Raw genomic sequence first — 20,477 nt, 5'->3', positions numbered from 1 at the left:
GGCAACTTTGTCCCCGGAAAATGTTGAACCTTTTCCAAAAACTTCACCGCGGAAAACCACCACTCGAAAACGGAAGAAAGCAAAATCACGAATTTTTACTGACTCTCATAGCAAGCAGTTTCCTTTCAGACAAATACTGACAAACAGAAAAATGCAGAATATGCTGGAAATAAGAGGAAACGGAAGTAGTTGTTGATAAATATAAACTTTTAATTTTTTTTCGTTGTCCGAAAGTGCCCCAGGACTGTCTGAAACTGCCCCACACATGGGGCACATTCGGACAAAAAGGCAATTTTCAAAAATTCGAATAAACCATTCGTAATCGCATCAACGCACACCTCTAACACGCTCATATGATACATTGATGTCCAAATGACAACCAGGATGAATTCAGGATTTTTTTTAAGTTTACAAAAAATATTAAAAATCAAGGAAAAAAAAGTGTCCGAATGTGCCCCCCTCTCCCCTATTATTCCAAAATCTGATCATCGTCTCAGGTATATGCTTATCGTTTTTTTCGGTGCTTGTAGAATTATGCTTTCAGCTCAAAAGAAGCACTTTTTTCTTCGGCATACTTTTGTAAATGGCAATTGAACAATTACTCGACATATATAGATTTGTTGAGAAACGGTTTTTCTTCTGTTTGGTGAATTTTGGTAGTTCCTTTTTATTTCCACGTATAGTTCCGACAACTGTGGTTCTCTTTCTTCGCAATTTATCTGCTAGTGATGTGCTTGTAAAGAAATGATCGGTAGTAACATTTCTTCCGCATCCTTTGAACAATTCCATTAGTTTCAGAACAACCAATTCTCCAACGAGGATGAACACTTATCCAGTTTATTCGGAGTATATTGGGTAAACCTACACCTCGGCGGGGCCCCGTCTCTTGTATCATAAAAATGAGTTGTTCAAATGTGTAATGCATCGGTTTTGTATCACACACTTTCAAATCTTTATGATATCACATGGATGCTTGCACGGGTCAAATGACCCTTTTTAGTATTTAGGGTGGATTACATATATTTTTCAGTAAAAAATATAACAACAGAGGAGTGAATATTGAAAGATCCATTTGATGTATGTTTTAAGAAAAATAGTGTAGGCAAATGACGGCGTGAGAATGCTACTTGTAAAAATCATTAACAAAGAGTTTAAAAAGGGACATTTGACCCCTCGTCGTAGGTTTAGTGTTAAACAAACAGGTCCGGGTTGTTCGGATTGAATGGTGGTGTAGAAGTTACGCTATGTCCAAACGCAGAAAGGTCAGTTAAACGACACATCATTGGCTAAGTGGTCTGTGAAGGCCAGTTGATCAAAGACTTGGTTAGTGGAAAATCTTATAAAGATCTCGGACTCTCACATTGGATCGCATTCAAAATGTTGAATTATAGTCGAAAAACATCACTTGTGGGATAGGTTTTATTTTAGTTTTGAAACCCGCTTCTGATTTACGGTTCAATCATTATTGAATTATTCATCATCAAAGACGACGGGTTAGTTTTTAACAAACATATCTCTGTATTGAAAGGTCCTACAAGAACGTTCTAGAAATCAAATAGAAGCTGGTTGATAAGGTTAATTGGATTTGATGTTGACTTAGCTAGCAAAAAAATGTGTTCACAAAAACATTGAAACAACTTTTTTGCAATACAAACAACACACAAAGATAAAATTTGTTGGTAAAATAATCCGAAACTTGAAGCTTAAAAAAGATTTGCACCCCATTCCCTATGCGTCGATTTTTCACGAAGTTATAGCGTTTCAAAAATCAAGATAGACGAATTTCAAGTCGAACGCCTAAGTCTTCAATTGAGAAAATTAGTTATTCGGTGGTGAAATCCTTCACTCATAATGACATAAACAAAATATTGGAATTATCTTTCACGCACAATTTTGTTCCCATTTTAGGGAAACAATTGAGGAACTGGTGACACAAGGAAAATTGTGTGCTCGAGTTTATTCGATAAAAAATGCACACATAAATTTGGAATCTGAATCATAAAACTAGTTGAAAGCGTATTGCTTTCATCTGCAAACTTTCAGAGCAGTTCATGCAGTACTTACAATCATGTCGTCGAAACAGAAAATCACATCCGAAAAGATTTTGTGCACTTACGATGATAATCCGGAAGCTTCTTATCTATTCATCGCTAGCAAACTTAGAATCCGTGTCTCATTAGTTAAACACCTTCAAGAAGTGTCTAACGGTTGGAAGGAAATAAAAGAAGTGCCCTTGAGGGCCATGAATGTTTCGGTAGATGTCGAGCTCCAGCCGAAAATAAACAAACTAAATCCTCACTAATAAGTTTTTTTTCCTTTTTCCTTAGAAGTTTAAATAAAATCTGACAAAAGAACACTTTTGATGACTTGGGGGCCATTCGAACAACTTTGTTGACCACTATTTTCACTAGAGCATGTATTTGAATCGCTATTAACACGTTGAGCCACTAGCGACCGACATTGAGCTTTTTGTTAGGGGAGCACTGACAGTTACAAAGTAAGAACATAAAAAATAGACCTTTGTTTTCAGATATGTTACAAAATGTGACTCTAGTGGAATTTCCGACTATTTTCTTTTTATACAATAAATATCTTTGGCATCTGAGACCGACATTGATATTGTGCAAGCGCTCTTGATTCGGGCTGAATGAAAAGAGAACATTTCGGGGCTCAACGTGTTAAATCAAGGGAACAACTTTGAATAATAAACTCAACAAATATTAAAATAACTTGTTCAAAAGTTATTTTTCACAGCTAGTCCCTAAACTTAATTGACATACTATTTAGAGCATAAATTTGTTCTTGGAAATGCAGTGGCCTAGAATGCTCACAGTTTAGTAATTGGGGGGCGCATTTAGAATACCAATATAAGAACCAAAATCATTTGAAGAAACATAATCTTTTTCAATCATTCACTATCATTAGCAACCGTTGAAAACTCCCTTTGAATATTCTTGATGAAGTGTTTGTTCTTTCAACTACACGTGAACAAATATTATGGTTAATAAGTAACCTTTTATGAGATGTGAATCATTATTGTTTGCTTTTCCAGTGAAGTTACAATAAATTCAGAAATATGTCTTTGAACCACCTGTTTCAAAAAAATGTTATGGAATGGCTGTTTAGACTAGAAATCAAATATTTTTTCCAGTGACATAGATAATAGAACTGGGTTAAAAACGTATGCAGAAATAGTTCAGAAACATAAAACAGTGAAATTTTGTTCGGGATTTTCCAGCTTACCAAATGTGTTCCATATTATAGCTAGGAAGCGTTATACATTTTCTATAACCTCATGGAATCGGTTGCAAAAATGTAGAACTCAAACATCATCGCGCAAACACAGCCTAAGTGGCTAATTTAGTCGTCTTACCCCATTAAGAACTTCATGACGAATCTTCCCAACGTTGTCGACATTGTCAATTGTACTTTTATCTCATACCGAGCTGAGCATGTATTCTCCATTTGTGGCGGCCTGGAGGAGAGCTTCCAATTGCTAGAAACGGGCTGCTCGCCTTCAGTCGGTGCGATAACGTTTAACGGTGCGGGTGTTTTACTTCGACTTATTCCGTGTGCAAATTTTCCAAACGGATAACCACACTCCTGCTGACCGGCCGTTACAGCTGATCTTTCAGCTGCGAACGCGCTTCTAGTGAATCAAGAAAGTTCTGTGCGTGTGTGATCGAGGACAAAGTGAGTAGATTATTTAGTCGCTTCCTGTGTGAAAGTCCTCGGGGTTGATTCATTGGGACCGACCCATGGCGATTTGTCGAAATCTTCAGTCCACGGGACTAATGCTGAACGAAGGAATGTTTTGTGTTTGCCAAATTAACATCACGGCGACATTTATTTGTTCAACATATTTGCTTATTCGGTGAATTGGTGAATTTTTCCATGCCCGTTCTGATTCCAATAATGCAATTCAAACAGCAGAGGCAACGTAAATACATGGCGCACAATTTGCATTGGTTGATGTTTACTATCAACAACATTGTCGTTCAAAGCCAGAAAAGTGAACATTGATAGCACTAGCTAACCGTGAATGTACGGTGGAATTTCAGTTCTAGTATTTTATTACCTAGAAGAAGCTTTGGAGTTGTGTTTCATGTGTACCGTTTTGCAGTGTGTTCGAAGTTCATTGTGAAATTTGTGTTTTTGTGTTGTCTTCCAGAAACACATTCCGGAATAAACGACGAAATTCTATTGCTCCGCTGCCGGCGCTTAGACTCAACGACAGGGAAATGATGGCGAATGATTTCGATTCCCAGAGCGTGCTGAGCAATCAGAACTCCATCACCAGCATTAACTCGCTGGCGAGTTTGCTCAAGGAGAAGATGCAGGTAAGAACCAAACTTACTTCATTCATTAGTATCCGATCACTTGTATCAGTAATATATTCAAAGATTTTGTAGTTCCCATTAACAATATAGAAAATTATCATTTTAACATTTCATGGCAATGTCATCGAATGACGCACGACTTCTACAAATCTACAGCAGAGACTTTAGAAAGTCGAAAATCCACCCTTGGACTAAAATCCCCAGACGGAGGTGATTTTTCAATTACACCGGTGCCAAAACGTCATCGCTTCATTTCAACTGTGCTTCTTTTCACGAAATGACGCTTATCCAGCATCGGACAGTCGGAGACGTACTCAATTGAATAATGACGCCTACGTGCTGTTGCATTAAGCCTCACACACAACCACAGCGTGATGTTTTCTGTTTTATTCACAGAAGGTGTTGAATGGTTGATTATACTGGAAAGAAAGGCTTACTTTTAGTACTTCTACCGCAGCAACACGATAATATATTTGCTGTGTCTACAGGAGATTGGATCACTCACTGATCGCGAACTTCAAACTAATAACAGCGATAATTCCAACTGTAATTTTGTATTTTAAATTGTCACTTTTGGAGGGAACGAACAATTCATAATTCTTTGAGAGGTTTGAAAAAAATCCTGCAGCAGCCGTGCAAAGTTAAGGTGGGACCAGAATGCCGCGTTGAGCGTCGCTTCTCGTCAGCTGTCATTGCTTGCGTTTTGTACTAAAACATTCGCTTGACGCAATCGGTTGATATAAAATCACAATCTAACGTTTGCGTTGCCGCTTTACATGTAAACAAAAACGAAGCAATACGCTCAAAAGATTCATTCAACGAGTGAATCTGTAATTTCTTATAAGTATTCTTTGTTTGCAGACTACATATAGTCAAAAAAATTCGATCTGAAAAAATACACGAGCCGATATCGGAGAGCAACTGGTGCCGTAGCTGCTATTTATGTCACCCGGAATAATATTCGGGGCACCGGTTATCGTAGATGGTGAGTTCAACCTACGAGCCAAAACCGCGAACAGGAGAGATGTTCGATATGCTGATACGACAGAGACCTCAATTAATTTCTGAACTCGACTTATGTCTCTTTAAGGTTGTATAGCCTCAACAAAAAAGTGATGATGCCAATTATAATTTACGCTTCATTGATGTTGGTGCATATAGTGGAGATATCGATGGAGGAGATTTTACCAGCTCTGAGTTTCAAGAAGACTATTTTTGAAACGATATCAATTAGCTTGGTCCTTATACCGCGTCTGACTTCTACAAAATATTTCCACATCACATTGTTGGTAACACAGCGTTTCCTCGAAAGCCCAACCTCATGCAACAACTTACGGCTGTTTATGGAAGCTTCAACTATCGGCTTTATCGTGTTAGAAGAACTATCGAAAACTTAACTCACGTTTACTGAACTCGCGAAAACTCCACAACTTCATGAGTGCAGAGAGTTGTGAAGGTACTATGAATTTGAAAGAATGGCGTTCTAAAATTTCATTTCTTATGGATTTGTCAGCTACAGAAATTCAAATAAGGAACAATTCTAGTAAGGCTTACTTACTGATTTACTGCTCACCGGCTATGTAAAAGATAATTGGAAATTAAAAAATTAAAATATCAATTTCGTATTTTTTTATTCTCGCATTCCGATTGATAATACAGGTCGGACTCGATTATATATAATCGTAATTTCACTTTCAACGTTAATTTTGGAATCCAATACATAATCGAATCACAAAAAAGCTATTTTTCTATTAATGTTTGACATTCATACATTAATGAAAAAATTGTTTTCTTGAGATTCGATTATGTGCAGGATTTGAAAATAATTGATGAAAAAAATGGTCGACTATATATAATCGAGTCCGATCTGTACTTTTAAACATTTGAAGACTCATTGAGGTCGACGATTTTATTCAGATGAAAATCGGTGAGGCATTAATCCAAGAACTCAGCTTCCAGCAGTTTAACAATCGATATCGGCATCTTCTCCATCGATTTTCAAAGGTATTTTACGAGGGCATCTTGTCTCGTAGGTTCTGCAGCACAAAATGTTTTCACCATCAACCGAACGGAAATCAAATGCTTTGTGCTACCGATTGTTTCTTTTCCTTGTGGTTTCGCGTTCACCCAGGGGGCAGCCGGAACAGTATTCAGCGCACAAGATGTTTCGCCGGAACTATCCACATGAGATCCGATCGTTTTTTGCTGGCAATAATACAATACAAAAATTTCGTTATTTAAGCCGTCGAGTATTACTGTAGATGTAGTTATAATTTACCATATTTTGAGGATGTGTTTCAAGAAATGTTGTTGCTTAAAAATACGACCATGATGGAACTGCAGTCGGTGCTTTTGACAGCGCATTTATTCCGCGAATATATTCCTCGCGGAGGCTTTTCGACCTTCTTTTCATCACTACCATTCTTCCACTACAAAATAAAACCACTACAAAATAAAACCATAGAACCAAAATAATGTTTAGCTGCAACTTACCACCTTGTTTCAGTGCATTCGATTTATCAGTCCAATTTTCTTCTTTCGCGTAGCTGTTTTTATACAGTCCTTCGACCAAAGGCACTCGTTTGTTTCCACTAATTCGATAAAATTTGTTTCAAACTCAAACTCAAACTTCTGAGAACGTAGAAGAATATGGTTCTTGTTGTGTGCACGACATCGATTGAATATTGTTATAAAACAACACATTGACATATTCAACGCGAGAAGTTTAGAACAAACGTCAGCGTTTAGTACAACGATGCTAATGGCGCGACTCAACATTGTGGACGATTATATGGGAACACACATATTCAAAATGAACTGTCAAAGCACAATTGTCGCGACGTATAACGCGACATTCTGGTCTCACCTTTACTCGTAACCGTTACCCGTAATTTTCAGCATACATAAACTGTTCACCTAAATTTCTTTCCACCTATCAATTTCGGAATACCACTCTCAGACGTTTTTTACACTCGTAGGAATTTCCGTTTGTAGGAAAACATCTATTTTGTTATTAATTCACTGCTGCGTTTACACCCGTGGAATCTTGCTCAATATCCTGCTTCATACACTAAATAGCCGATTTTTACCCGGCCTTCTCCGATGTTTTCAAACCTTGTACATATGTTGGCAGCTACCGAAAATTGAAATTATCATCATTACTGACCTATTTTCATTACGACTAATATTTCATAAGCGCATATGCAGTGAAATTTAAATTTTACCGATTTTTTTCTTCTAATTTGTAGCTCGCAATCCAGCTGCATGAATGAGATATGATGTTCGACAAAGTTGTTGGAAAGAATTTAATTATAATTTAGAAAAACTTGCTCAACAATTGAATTCAATATTGAAAAAAATATATCTCAAAACAGCCTCCCTTGAATATATTTATTATTTGTTGCAAGTAAAATACAGTTTAAATTCAACATAGTTTGACTGTAATGGTGCCGTGCCGGACTCATCAAAATGGAGATATTCATTCAGGAAACTTTATATAAACGATTTAACGACCTAGAATATTATTCGAATGTAATCGATAAAAGATAGATTCCACGTGGATATCGAACAAATACGTGAAGGCATTGCACCATGGAAAAAATGGATCTCACTGGATCTCACATGGACTTAAATTAAATAGTGTTATGAATGTGACAATATTGTTTTGAAGCAAACTAAACATCAAAATAATTCATCCATATTCGAAGCTCAGTGACCAACTGCGTGGCATTGTTGCCATAATTGCACAATACGATTGGACTTGAGTCAAACGGATTACAGAATGCAAAAATTGTGATCCATTCTGGTAATTCTGACTAGATCGGATTTAAAAATTCCGAAGAGTAGTTGATCAAAAGATGGATATGGAATTTCCGACGATATTACACTATCCTTTCGCTTAAAGCGTTTTTTGTCGACCAACTTAAATTTCATTTGGTAGTTTAAGAACATAAACTGAATTTGACAGAAGAGTAGCCATATTTTAAGTAACATTTACAGCTGATCACTTATGTTGTTGGTGCTTGTTTATTATCAGGGTAGTCGCCGATCAAACGACCGCGATTCAGTTTTCCAATTTCGTGATGCTAATTTCATTTGATCGATAACAGTGATATTTTCCTTTTTAATTTCCTATCTACCCCGTTTTAACACGTTCGACGCCCAACGCGCCGTTTTTGAGTTTCTCGCAGAGTATGATCTAGCAATGTTTGTTCTCAGTTGAAGACGAATTGATAACAATAACACATGCCAAAGTCATAGTATAGGAGTTTTGCAAAAAACTGCAGTGCAAACCATCCGTACTATAAATTAATAAAAAGTATAGAATAAACAGTATAATAAAGGGTGTGTCACATCAAATTGCATCACGGAAAAAACGCTGTAGAAATTCGCCCAGTAGACCGATCCTTTTGAAAATTTTAGACAGTAAAATAAAAACTATTAAACAACTTTTGGCATTTTCTTTTTATTCATACTTCGAGCCCAAGCCCGTATGCTCGCACCTTCCTCTTTACCCCGTCCATAAGGTTCTGTACAACGTCAGGTTGTAGTTTTTTTTAACAGAAATCCATTTGCTCTTGAAGTTCGCCTCCGATTTGACAACTTTTGGGTTCTTCCGGAGGGCCTGCTTCATAATCGCCCAATATTTCTCTATTGGGCGAAGCTCCGGCGCGTTGGGCGGGTTCATTTCCTTTGGCACGAAGGTGATCCCGTTGGCTTCGTACCACTCCAACACGTCCTTTGAATAGTGGCACGAAGCGAGATCCGGCCAGAAGATGGTCGGGCCCTCGTGCTGCTTCAATAGTGGTAGTAAGCGCTTCTGTAGGCACTCCTTAAGGTAAACCTGTCATTTTACCGTGCCGGTGATTACGAAGGGGGCGCTCCGCTTTCCGCAAGAGCAGATCGCTTGCCACACCATGTACTTTTTGGCAAACTTGGATAGTTTCTGCTTGCGAATCTACTCCGGAACGCTGAATTTGTCCTCTGCGGAGAAGAACAACAGGCCCGGCAGCTGACGAAAGTCCGCTTTGACGTAGGTTTCGTCGTCCATTACCAGGCAATGCGGCTTCGTCAGCATTTCGGTATACAGCTTCCGGGCTCGCGTCTTCCCCACTATGTTTTGCCTTTCGTCGCGGTTAGGAGCCTTCTGAACCTTGTATGTACGCATGCCCTCCCGCTGCTTGGTCCGCTGGAAGAATGAACTTGACAAATTCAGCTTATTGGCGACATCCCGGACCGAACTTCTTGGATCACGTCTAAACTGCTTAACTACGCGCTTGTGATCTTTTTCACTGAAGGAGCATCCATTTTTGCCGTTCTTCTCCTTCCGGTCGATGGTTAGGTTCTCGAAGTATCATTTTAGTACTCTGCTGACCGTGGATTGGACGATTCCCAGCATCTTACCGATGTCCCGATGTGACAACTCCGGATTCTCGAAATGAGTGCGCAGGATTAATTCACGACGCTCTTTTTCGTTCGACGACATTTTTCCAAATTTACGAAAAATTGACAGTGAAGCATGGCCAACGTGATCTATACACTCTTATCTGATTATAAGCGAAAGCTGAAGATATAATTCCTAAAAATTAAATTTCTACAGCGTTTTTTCCGTGATGCAATTTGATGTGACACACCCTTTATTATGGTTATGATTTAATTATTTTTCTTCATATCCTAAAGTTACATTTAGGTGCATATTTTATCAAATTCCTTCTAAAAATCCTACTCAATTTGAGCGAGGAAAGTGACGGGGCGTCTAAAGTGTTAAGCGAAGGAATAAATTGTATCTTTGATAAAGTTTAAACACATTAAGGTGATCTGCAAGGTCATCGACTGGTTGTTTTTTTTCCAATTTTTGCGTGTTTAGATGCGAATTTTTTTGTCAAATAATAAACATTCCATGTGTTCTGAGTGGAAAACTCTGGCCATACTGTGAGTAAAAAAAATCGTTGATGAAAAGTTCACCAGCCGGAACGGGAATCAAATCAGGAGAATATATATGATGTGATATCTATGACGATAAGTACTCGGTTACAGAATTCACACCTCGGTCCGTATTTTTTTTTATATTTAAATGATGCTCTCCATCCGTTGTTTGAAGTTATCGTATGCAGATGACTTGAAACTGTTCAATTAAGTCAGTTGTCAGGTTGCTCTATATCTGCAATCTCAGTTGAACATTTTCGTTGACTAGTGCGTCACTAATCGCATGGTTTTGAATGCTTCCTAGTGTTCGGTAATCACTTTTGCCCGCAAACACTCCGTTGTTCGTTTTGACTATTCAATTTTCGAAACTACATTACGGAATGATAATACTATTAAAGACTTGGGATTCATGCTTGATTCTAAGATTACTTTTAAAGATCACATCGCATACATCTCAGCAAAAGCGTCAAAAAGCTTAGGATTTTGTTTCCGAGTTACTAAGCATTTCAATGATACACACTCTTTAAAAGCGTTGTATCATTGAAATGCTTAGCGTTCCCTTGTTCGATCAACACTGGAATATGCTGCCGTTGTCTGTTCCCACACTATCAGAACGAAATGCAACGGATTGAAAATATTCGAAAACAAAATTGTGCGATTTGCTCTTCGTATTCTGCCTTGGAAGGATCCTCTCAACCTTTCTAGATATGAAGATCGTTGTAACCTTATAGGGCTTGAACGGTTATCCTTGCGTCGTGATATAGCTAAAGCCATATTCATTTCAGATCTTCTGCTCTCGAATATCGATTGCTGCGACCCATAAGCCATAATATAGACATTCGTCGTCGTAATTTTCGCTTCCACAACTTTCTTCGCCTCTCTGTTGCTTGAACCAATTATGGTAGAAATGAACCTGTCAATAGTATGTGTAGGATTTTTAATCAATGTTACAGTGTTTTTGATTTTAATTTACCTCGCTCAGTCCTCAGAAAATTGTACACTTGAACACTTTTGTTATTTTGAAGTGCATTGTAGTTTGTCATATTGTCATTTGTTTTGTAAACTAGTGTCTAGAGTTTTGACGTGGGATTACGTCTAACCGGAGTATATGGGGGGTAAAATGAAAACCTAAACACAGAACATGCAGGAAAAAATGAAAGATTCCGAATGCTTATAACTTGAACATTTTTTACTGGATCGGAAAGATGTTTGCATCAATTGACAGGGAATATTTCTACGCATCTATCGCAATTAATAAAATGTTATCTTTCATTAGATAAACAACTGAATAACTGTAAAATGTTAAGCGTTATCTAAACGCCCTAATTACCTCGTTTTGATTGGCCCGATTTACGGTTTCCCCAACACAGCCATCATAACCAAGCAGCCTTGGGGAAATCGGCAATGCAAATACATGAAAGTATGGGGATTTTTGTTCTCACCGAAATGTGTTCCCTAACACGGACTTCTAAACCAAGTCGTGTTGGAGAAATCGGCATTGCAAACACATGAAAGTCGGGGGTATTTTTGTTTCGACTGAAATGTGTTTCCCCAACACAGACCTCAGAACCAAGGTATCTGAGGAAATTGGCATTGCAAATTCATACAGGTCTGGGGTATTTTTTTTCGACTGAAATGCGTTTACCTAATACAGACTTCTAAACGAAGATGTCTGGGAAAATCGGCATTGCAAATAAATTCAAACTGTGAGTACTTTTAAATTCGCTTGCCTTTTTGTTGATTAGAATATGTTTCCTTAACATGGTCTTCTAAACTCAGGAACCTGGGAAAATCTTGCAGTCATTAGAGGCGAATTAACTTTCAAGTTTGAAGGCTCTATAATATAAAAAGTATAAGTTGAAATTGTTGATTCATGCAAGCCGGGGGTACTTTTGCACCTGCATGTTTTTTTGCACTCCGAAATGTGTTTTCCTAACACGGATTACAAAAACAGGTACGAACAAAACGCTTTGGTTCGGTTATTCAAGATTGCATTGAAGGATATGCCTTTATATTTTCTACTCACTGTATTTCTGGTACTGAGTGCCTGAAATTCATCAAATCAAGCAAATTCGCAGTCCGAGAAGTACGTACACTTGAGAGATGCAAACTTCAGATGGAAATGTAAAATAAAATAATCGTTTGATAATTCTTCCGTTCACATATTTTGTCCTAGGCATCATATCAAACGTAAAAAGACTGTCATTAAATTTATTTGTAACGAAGAACATAATCTATCACAATGCATGAATCTCAAGCGAATATATTGAATTCGATTGAATCCGGAAATTGTTTCATTCAATCAAAAATTATAATATTAATATTCAATACAATCAAATGATTGCTAAGCTAAGCTAGTCCCACGTCAACTTTGTGGTTACATCATAGATATAACCCATCTATTTTTTTTTTCTTATTCATTTTATTCATTTCATTTTCATCAGTTACAATTCATTACCTGTGCTCTGAATTAACATTTTAGTTTGCTAAAAAAAACCTTACCCTAACTTAACCTAATCTAAAGGTTAGCAATACCGATTACCCGCGGCAACTCGGGGTTAGTATAATTAAAGTATTACGAGCCAGTGAAAGCCAATTTCTTCAAGCAAAACCTAATCGACCTTAGCAGATATTGGAAAATCCTTTGATTTTTTTTTAAGTTAAGATAGAATAAGCTGTTTCTTTGTTAGGATTAAGATTGTGTCATTTGGATTATTGTATTCTGTTGACGCAAAAAAAAAGCATGTTTTATGCCCATTTCAGAAGAAAGCTTTTAACAAACTTAAATGGGCTTCTCCCTGCTCTAAAATAAACAAAATAAACACGGGGTTGTCATGTAAACGTAAATTGGTAAATTGCAAAACAATTGTCAAGGATATAAAACTACAGAATGGTTTTTGATTGCCTATTATGGTTGCTTAATCTTGAACCAATATGTTTCCCATTTTTCTGGTAATGTATGGAATTCGCTGCTAAAGAACTGTCTTTCTTCGGAGGCCACGAAATAATCAAATCAGTTTGAAATAAAACGCGTCCCAGAGAAAGCGCCATTTATCAGAACAATTGGTGGTTAGTTGAAACAAGATCTGGGCGATCAGGTGAGTGTCCCAAAACTTCCTATTTGGTTTTCCCACATCATCAAATAGCATAGCAATGAATTAGATTAAACTAATGTTTGTACCTGAGCCAATGAGCCAGGTTCATTTGTTGCCAAAAATTTTCCTAGTATTGATCGGTTTCGGATCAATAAATAAAATTGGATACGCGATATGTCAATTGCGTCAGGCTAGCGCTATTCAGTGATGGTCCTCTAGAATAACGCGTTTTCACCTCGATTTGAGGCGGTATAATGTCGATGCACAAAAACGTCGGCTATTTTTGAATGACTCATTGCTCAGACTACGCATCGATGGTCGCGTGACTTGAAATTGTCACGCCGAATAAACGTGTTTTTGCTACATGGTTCGTTTTGTTGTGGTGTCCATTGTAATACCAGTTCCACTGGTGGATTGAACGCTTGAGATTTTGGTTATCAATTTCGTCCTGCCAATTCCATGTGTTCGTACTTATCTGTTTCATGTAATTCAAAAAGCTGAAAAATATTACACATATGCTTACAGATCCAGATGGCATTTGGGAGAACACTACCCTTTATTACGCATGTGCCGTGTGAACTCAGTTTGAACTTCAGACTCCGAATTGAGGACAAATGTACCGGATGTGCTATGTTACTGTGAATTAACTCTTTGTGGTTGTTTGTCTGCTCTCAGCCACCACAGCAAGGACGTATATTAATAAGTAGAATTTGGTTCGATGAGCAGCCACAAGAAAAACAAGAGCTGCCACTGCATTCCGAAAAATGGACTGTTTGGTGCTGTTTGTGGTCCGGAGGAATCATTGGCCCATACTTGTTTGAAAATGATGATGCGAACAACGTGCAATCGTTCAATGATTTCCAACAGGAGCTGAATCTAGTTGACATGTGGTTTCAGCAAGACGGTGCCACATGCCACAATGCACGCGAAATGGTGAACTTTTAGCGCAATAAATTTTTGTGAGTAAATCATCTCTCGTGTTGGACCAGTGAATTGGCAAAGATTGATTTTCCACCAGCAATAATGGATTTATATTTCTTACAATTTTAGAAACACTTATTATGCATAAAAAGTTATCTTCAATCTAAGGTTTTTTTTGCTCCAGAATGGTTCGAATCGTTACCGGCATTGAAGCAAACGGATACGATTGGAAATGCCATGTTTTAAAGGGAGTTTTCGTGTGAATTTGCTTTAAGATAATATCGTTAAACGATGTTTTGAAGTCTCCTAGAAGTCACACATTTAGTGAAAGAAAGTGTGGTGAGTGGTTTCAAATTGACGTGTATGCAGTTTTGCCAACTATTATTTTTAAAAATCAGGATTGCTTAATTTATCTTTTCATTATGACGTAGGACTACGTCCAACAGGAATATATGGGGGATAAAATGAAAATCTAAATACTGAACATGTAGGAAAAAAATGAAAGATTCTGAATGCCTATATCTCGAGAATTTCTTATCAGACTATTTGCTCTTAGCTGATCGTTGTTATATCCGGGGAGAATTGCATTGAACGTGTGTAATCTGTTAGTAGGGGGATACGTTGATCGAATGAATCGCCTAGAAGCGCTCATCTCGTTATTATTTACATTACATTTACACATCATTTTAGCACCAATTAGTATCAACTGTTTATTGTTTACACATTATTTGCGAAAACAGCAGATAACGATTTCATTTTCTATTCTCTTCATCGCTTCCTTTCAGAACGTGCCGGCCATGATTCGGAAAAAGAAACGAGAAACCAAAGATTACAAACTACGCGTCTTTGTCGGTATGCTGTTTCTTATCATCGTGTTTCTCGTGAGTATGCACGATCAATATTTACACTTACGGTGCTAATCTAGGCAATGAACTGTATCGTCGTTTGTTATGTTTTTTTTTCCTCCCACTACAAAAATTAAGGTTGGCTATGCGTACGTCATGTACAACCAGAAGCTGCTGGCGAAATCGTACTTTGACAGCGTGAAGCTGCACAAACAGACACGAGCGCTGAGGATTCTTGACACGAAGGGAAATGACCTTCTGACTGGGGTGCTGGGACTTGGAATCAACATCGACAAGCCGTACAATTGTTTGCCGCAGGATTTACGCGACGATGGAAGCGTTTGTTACGAGTGGAACTCGATGGCGAGGCTGTATATGAATCTGGAGAAGACTTCTTCGCCCGACATCAAGTGCTACAGCTTCAGCTGGGAAGCGCTGGTGGAGAATTTCAATCCTACCGATTGCTTCGACATTGGAGATGATCGTGGCTTCTGGTATGGAGGTGGATTAACACAGGGGGTGGATTATCCATTGAGTAAGGCCTCTTTCGATTTCTCTCCATTCGTCACGGGCGACATCAACGTCAAACAATGGGCCAATGCTGTTAAAAGATACTTTTTGAATTCTAAAGGGATAGCCATCCGGGTGGATGAAACAACACCCCTCTACGTTAGTATCAACCATGAGGGCAACAATCAGTTTTGTTTACAAGGGAAAAACGACAATTTCGCTTTTGTCAATAGGTTAACAAAATACCCTGCCTTGAACTACCGGATATGCACTGGCCCAGATATGAAGACTATCCACAACGGTCTCACGCAGAAAAGTTTATGGGATGGTTTAACAGAAAATGATAACGCCATCATAAAGTCATTATTGAGAGAACCCGTTTGGCAGATTCCAGCTGCTAGTCAGGCTAAGCTCACTGAAACCTTCATTTATAATTACACTGAAAACGTAATTGCTTCCGGGTATCTACGTCTCGGTCATGTATTGGTTAACGAATTCTGGCAGAAGAATATTGGTGATTTCAACATTGATACCGATCGCTTCCCTACCCTAGAAGACACTATTAAAATCCTGCATCGGAGAGGATTCCGAATCACGCTTTCAATCCAGCCGTTTATTAGTACCGAAAGCGAAAATTTCCTCGAAGCGGTCACCAAAAAGCTGCTGATCTACGAACGCGAATCCGAGCGGAGCATACCTGCCTTAACGCGATACAAAAGTCTGTCGAGTGCTGGAGTTCTCGATATTACGAATAATGCAACCATTCCCTGGCTAAGAGATCAGCTCCAAAAGATCACCGAAACCATCGGAGTCGATTCGTTCTATCTAGACTTTGGCAACGCCTTCAACATTCCCCGCTACTATCAATGTACCAACTCGCTGGATAATCCGGACCAGTACAAAACAATTTTTATGAATCGCTTCGAGGGCAACCTTAATATTTTCGGGGTTTCTAGTGCCATTACTGTTCCCCGACCCCCAGCATTTCTGAGCCTGCCACCGGTGAATAGCTCGTGGAGTGGACTGCAGGCCATCATCCCCACGCTCCTGTCGTACGGGGTTATCGGGTACCCTTTCATCATGCCTGGACCGGTTGGGGGAGACTTCCTTTTGCCGTCAGAGAAGCTCAAAAAAATGTACTCTTTCTACCCGCTGGAGATCCCTCCGCTGCCGGAGGTCGAGCTGTACATTCGCTGGCTGCAGCTCGCCACCTTCCTGCCGGTGCTTCGTTTCACGCACCTTCCGTCGGAGTACAAGAACGATTCGGTGACGGAGATTGCGAAGGAGCTGTCAGCGATACGGCAGAAAACTGTCGTCGTGCTGCTGGAGAAGTACTCGAGCATCGCTATGGACGAAGGGCTGCCGATCATCCGCCCTCTGTGGATGATGGATTCGACTGACGTTAACTGTTTGTACATAGACGACGAGTTCTCGATAGGGGATGGACTGATCGTGGCACCAATTCTCTATAGAGGAGACACTAGTCGGGAAGGTAAGCTTTATCTTGAATTGGAGCTCTTAAAAGTGACGATTTGGAGTCTACGTTCAAGTTGTACATTCTGTTAAATAATACCGGGAGTTTTTGAAGAGAACACGAGAGGATTAAAGGCTTTAAGTGCCGCGTGACTGTCTGAGAAGATGCAGAATTTACCATGTCTATAATTTATTTTGAGACAGACATTTATACATTCTATTATTGCAGCTATTTCTGCCTGAAAAGCGATTGGCTATACAAATTTGTATTCTGGGACCACACACTCCAGCACAGTGTCGTAGTTGGGGGGGAGTGGTTGGAGCGGGCGGTCCCCCCGGGTGATAGATTCTTGAAATGTCATTACACTTTCGATTGGTCGGCGGTTGATGCATGATACATGATGCGTCGGCTGCCCAACCTCGGCCAGTTTCTCTTTTACTGTCGTGATTAACAGACACGCAAGGGGTAAACTATGATTTCGCACACATTTGGACAGTCAACTAGGTATTCCCGTGATGATTTTTTATATCACGGAAAAGATATTTCGGATGTACGGAGGATTATATTAAGTTAAATTCTCTAGACGCAAAGCTGTACTTAGCTTTTTTTATCTCTATCCTCAATTGTTTCGTGGCTTTCCGAAACAGTGCTAGAAAATTTCATGAAACCAGATTGTTTGACGAATTTATGAAATTACAACGAGATTAAGTTTGAGGAACAATATTGCTTTATTGAGGACAATGTGTATGTAGGTGTATCCCTAGAGTTATTAATGTAGGAATACGTTTCAGAGTGTAAAATTACTCAAGAGAAAAATTTTGAATCCAATATTAAAAGATTTCGTATGTAATTTGTTCGTCTGATTCAAAGTAAAATCAACTTTAATGGAGGGACTATGGTAAACATATCTATAACCGTACTAAATATCATAGAAATTAGGAAAAATTCAACAAGTCCATTCAACAATTTCCTCATTTGTTCAGTAAAGATTCATTCCTAAACATGGATGATGAATTCAAAGAAAATTTGAATATTGATTTCTCTGCAATTGACTATAGTGATGCTGTAAGTTTTTCGGAAAAATATAAACGATCAAAAAGTCAGGCGTAACAATAGCATTTCCGGTTATGCGAAGACTATGCATGGTATTAGCAATTCTTTTACATATCCGGTCTTCGCCCGAAGAACGATATACTCTATTTCTGATGGGATTTGGAATGGATTCTGTATTATGAGCTTATGAGCAAGCAACCTGTTTCTCACATGTATGGCTCGCAGCAGTTTTCGACGAGGAAGCAAACATGCTCTGGGAGGATAGAATATTTAAGCCTTATGAAAGATAGCGAAAGACTGTGAAACTGAACTATGGATATAAAATTACATTATAATGCTTCGATTGATGTTTTTGTTTTCCCAAAATTCGACATTAACTTTTCCGACAACCCAATATGAGTTACCTGATTTATCCTGGTTTTTATTTCTATTCTTCTTGTTTTTTCATATTATAGTTGGCAACCCTGTCTATGAGTAAACGATAACGGTACTCAGTATCAAACGAAGTAGTCACCCACACAAGTTAACGCACAGTGTGTTGAATGCATAGGAATGTAGGACAAAAATCATAACAGCATAACTTAGCCATTGTAACACTCTGGTTGTTTAGTTTTCGGTTTAGCCAAATAATACAAGTCTGTCTTGTAGATCAACTGATTTCAAACTCTCTTTATTGTTTATGGAAGTGTTGGCAGATTTCAAAAATACATAACAGAAGGTATAAATAATATATATGGATGGTACTCAATATTATAACACTGGTGTGATGGAAAAGATTCTTCATAAGTATCAGAACTTCTGTTTACACAAATGTCTCATGTTACTTGAACAATCGCATAAGTGTCTCAAGTGACAAAATCTGTGTTCATCTGAATTGAAAATTTCTGATAATTTCGGATACGCAGAAGTAACTTAGTAACTACTGGTTCAAATTATGTTGAAGTAGTTAATACAGATATATAGTTCACAAAAAAAAGAAAAAATGTTTGTTTTTCATAATCTTGCATGTATCAATGTTTTTCAAGGAATGATAACTCCGACCAGTACGATACCCATGCCCAAATTTAATACGACTGCAAAGGGTTAATACTTCTGTTTTATCTGTGCTTCAGATGCGTTGTACCGCATAAAGCAGATCTAGCGCAGAATATTTGCAAATCAAAGGACCATCTCTGAGTAACGTTGTAACCAGACTCAATGCACAGGTAATTCTTCTCGCTGTTGAAAGGAACAGTCTTGTAGAAATGGCCGTTCAGAAGGTTTTATTAAACCCATTGATTGAAAATTTGCTACTGAAAGGAGAATTCCTAAGATACTTCTAGTTAGCTAGATACGATAAAATGAGCAAATCAGGCGAAAGATCTTCCGGATCCGGTTCAACGATGGAAGATGGAATGTTGGAGTGCATTGGTCCATTGCATTGGGCTAAACATTGAGCCGAAACGAAGTTTCAGAAAGGCAGCTTTTGCTAGAGATACTTTGCTAGGACTCCGTAGTCATTTGAAGGCCACTAATGATGTCATTAATGAGATTGCATTTGATGTGTTACAGTTCATCCTGAAGTGGGACTTCCATAAATCGGTTCCAAATTTTGAAACTATTTCTAATCGTGTACGTTTCTGTGGCATCTTCTTGAGAGGCTTATCAGAGTTGAAATTGAATTAAAAATTTGAGGTCAACGATGGAGCAGATATCTTTAACCCTCTACAGCCCAAGCCCGCCTTTAGACGGGCTTCGCGGATTCTCTTTTCAAATTATTCAAACATTTTTTTCAATGTTCACCCCCACTAGAACGTCTTTAGAATATTTTGATCTATCACACATACACATTGTTTTTATGCTGGCAGCTTTCTGCTAGGAATGTTTTATGTTGAAAGTCAGAAATTCGAGATAAAAGTTGAATAGGTTTTTTTAGATAAATAAAAAACTTGGGCGGTAGAGGGTTAACACGTTGAGCCTCGTATCATTATTGCTGCGCATTCATTGAGCCCGCAACAAGAGAGCGAAAGCGCTCTTAAAGGGAAGCACTTGTACAATATTAGTGTAGGTCTCAGGTCCCAAGATTCATTTGAGTCATATCCAAAAATAAACCATATCTTATTTATTCTCTTATTTGGTAACTGTTGGTTCCAGTGAACAACGCGTGAAGATTTTGTGATTTCTTGTTCGTTCTGTCTAATATTATAATAAATACGTTTCATGATTAGATAAGTTTGGAGGGGTGACCCTAGTGAGCCACCCCGGGTGTCACCCGGTAACGCTACGCCACTGCTCCAGCATCTGTTCTGATACCCATTTTCGACCCATCAGTGTA

The 20,477-nt window shown here is 38.5% G+C and overlaps 1 protein-coding gene across 4 annotated transcripts in view; it reads left to right on the top strand.

Moving 5' to 3' along the window:
- LOC129780416 (myogenesis-regulating glycosidase) overlaps nt 1–20,477 on the top strand; it is a 46,201-nt gene that overhangs the window by 20,993 nt on the left and 4,731 nt on the right. For 3 of the 4 annotated variants that reach the window (XM_055788682.1, XM_055788684.1, XM_055788683.1), the window contains 3 exons: nt 4,172–4,340; nt 15,067–15,162; nt 15,265–17,128. In XM_055788682.1, the coding sequence (XP_055644657.1) occupies nt 4,172–4,340; nt 15,067–15,162; nt 15,265–17,128 (2,129 nt within the window). Of the gene's footprint in view, nt 1–3,505; nt 3,694–4,171; nt 4,341–15,066; nt 15,163–15,264; nt 17,129–20,477 lie in introns of those variants that run through there. The other variant, XM_055788685.1, reaches the window with a different exon arrangement.

Source organism: Toxorhynchites rutilus, chromosome 3 (assembly GCF_029784135.1).
Source record: "Toxorhynchites rutilus septentrionalis strain SRP chromosome 3, ASM2978413v1, whole genome shotgun sequence".
Lineage (NCBI taxonomy): Eukaryota > Metazoa > Arthropoda > Insecta > Diptera > Culicidae > Toxorhynchites > Toxorhynchites rutilus.
This window is presented reverse-complemented; position numbering and strand designations above follow the sequence as displayed.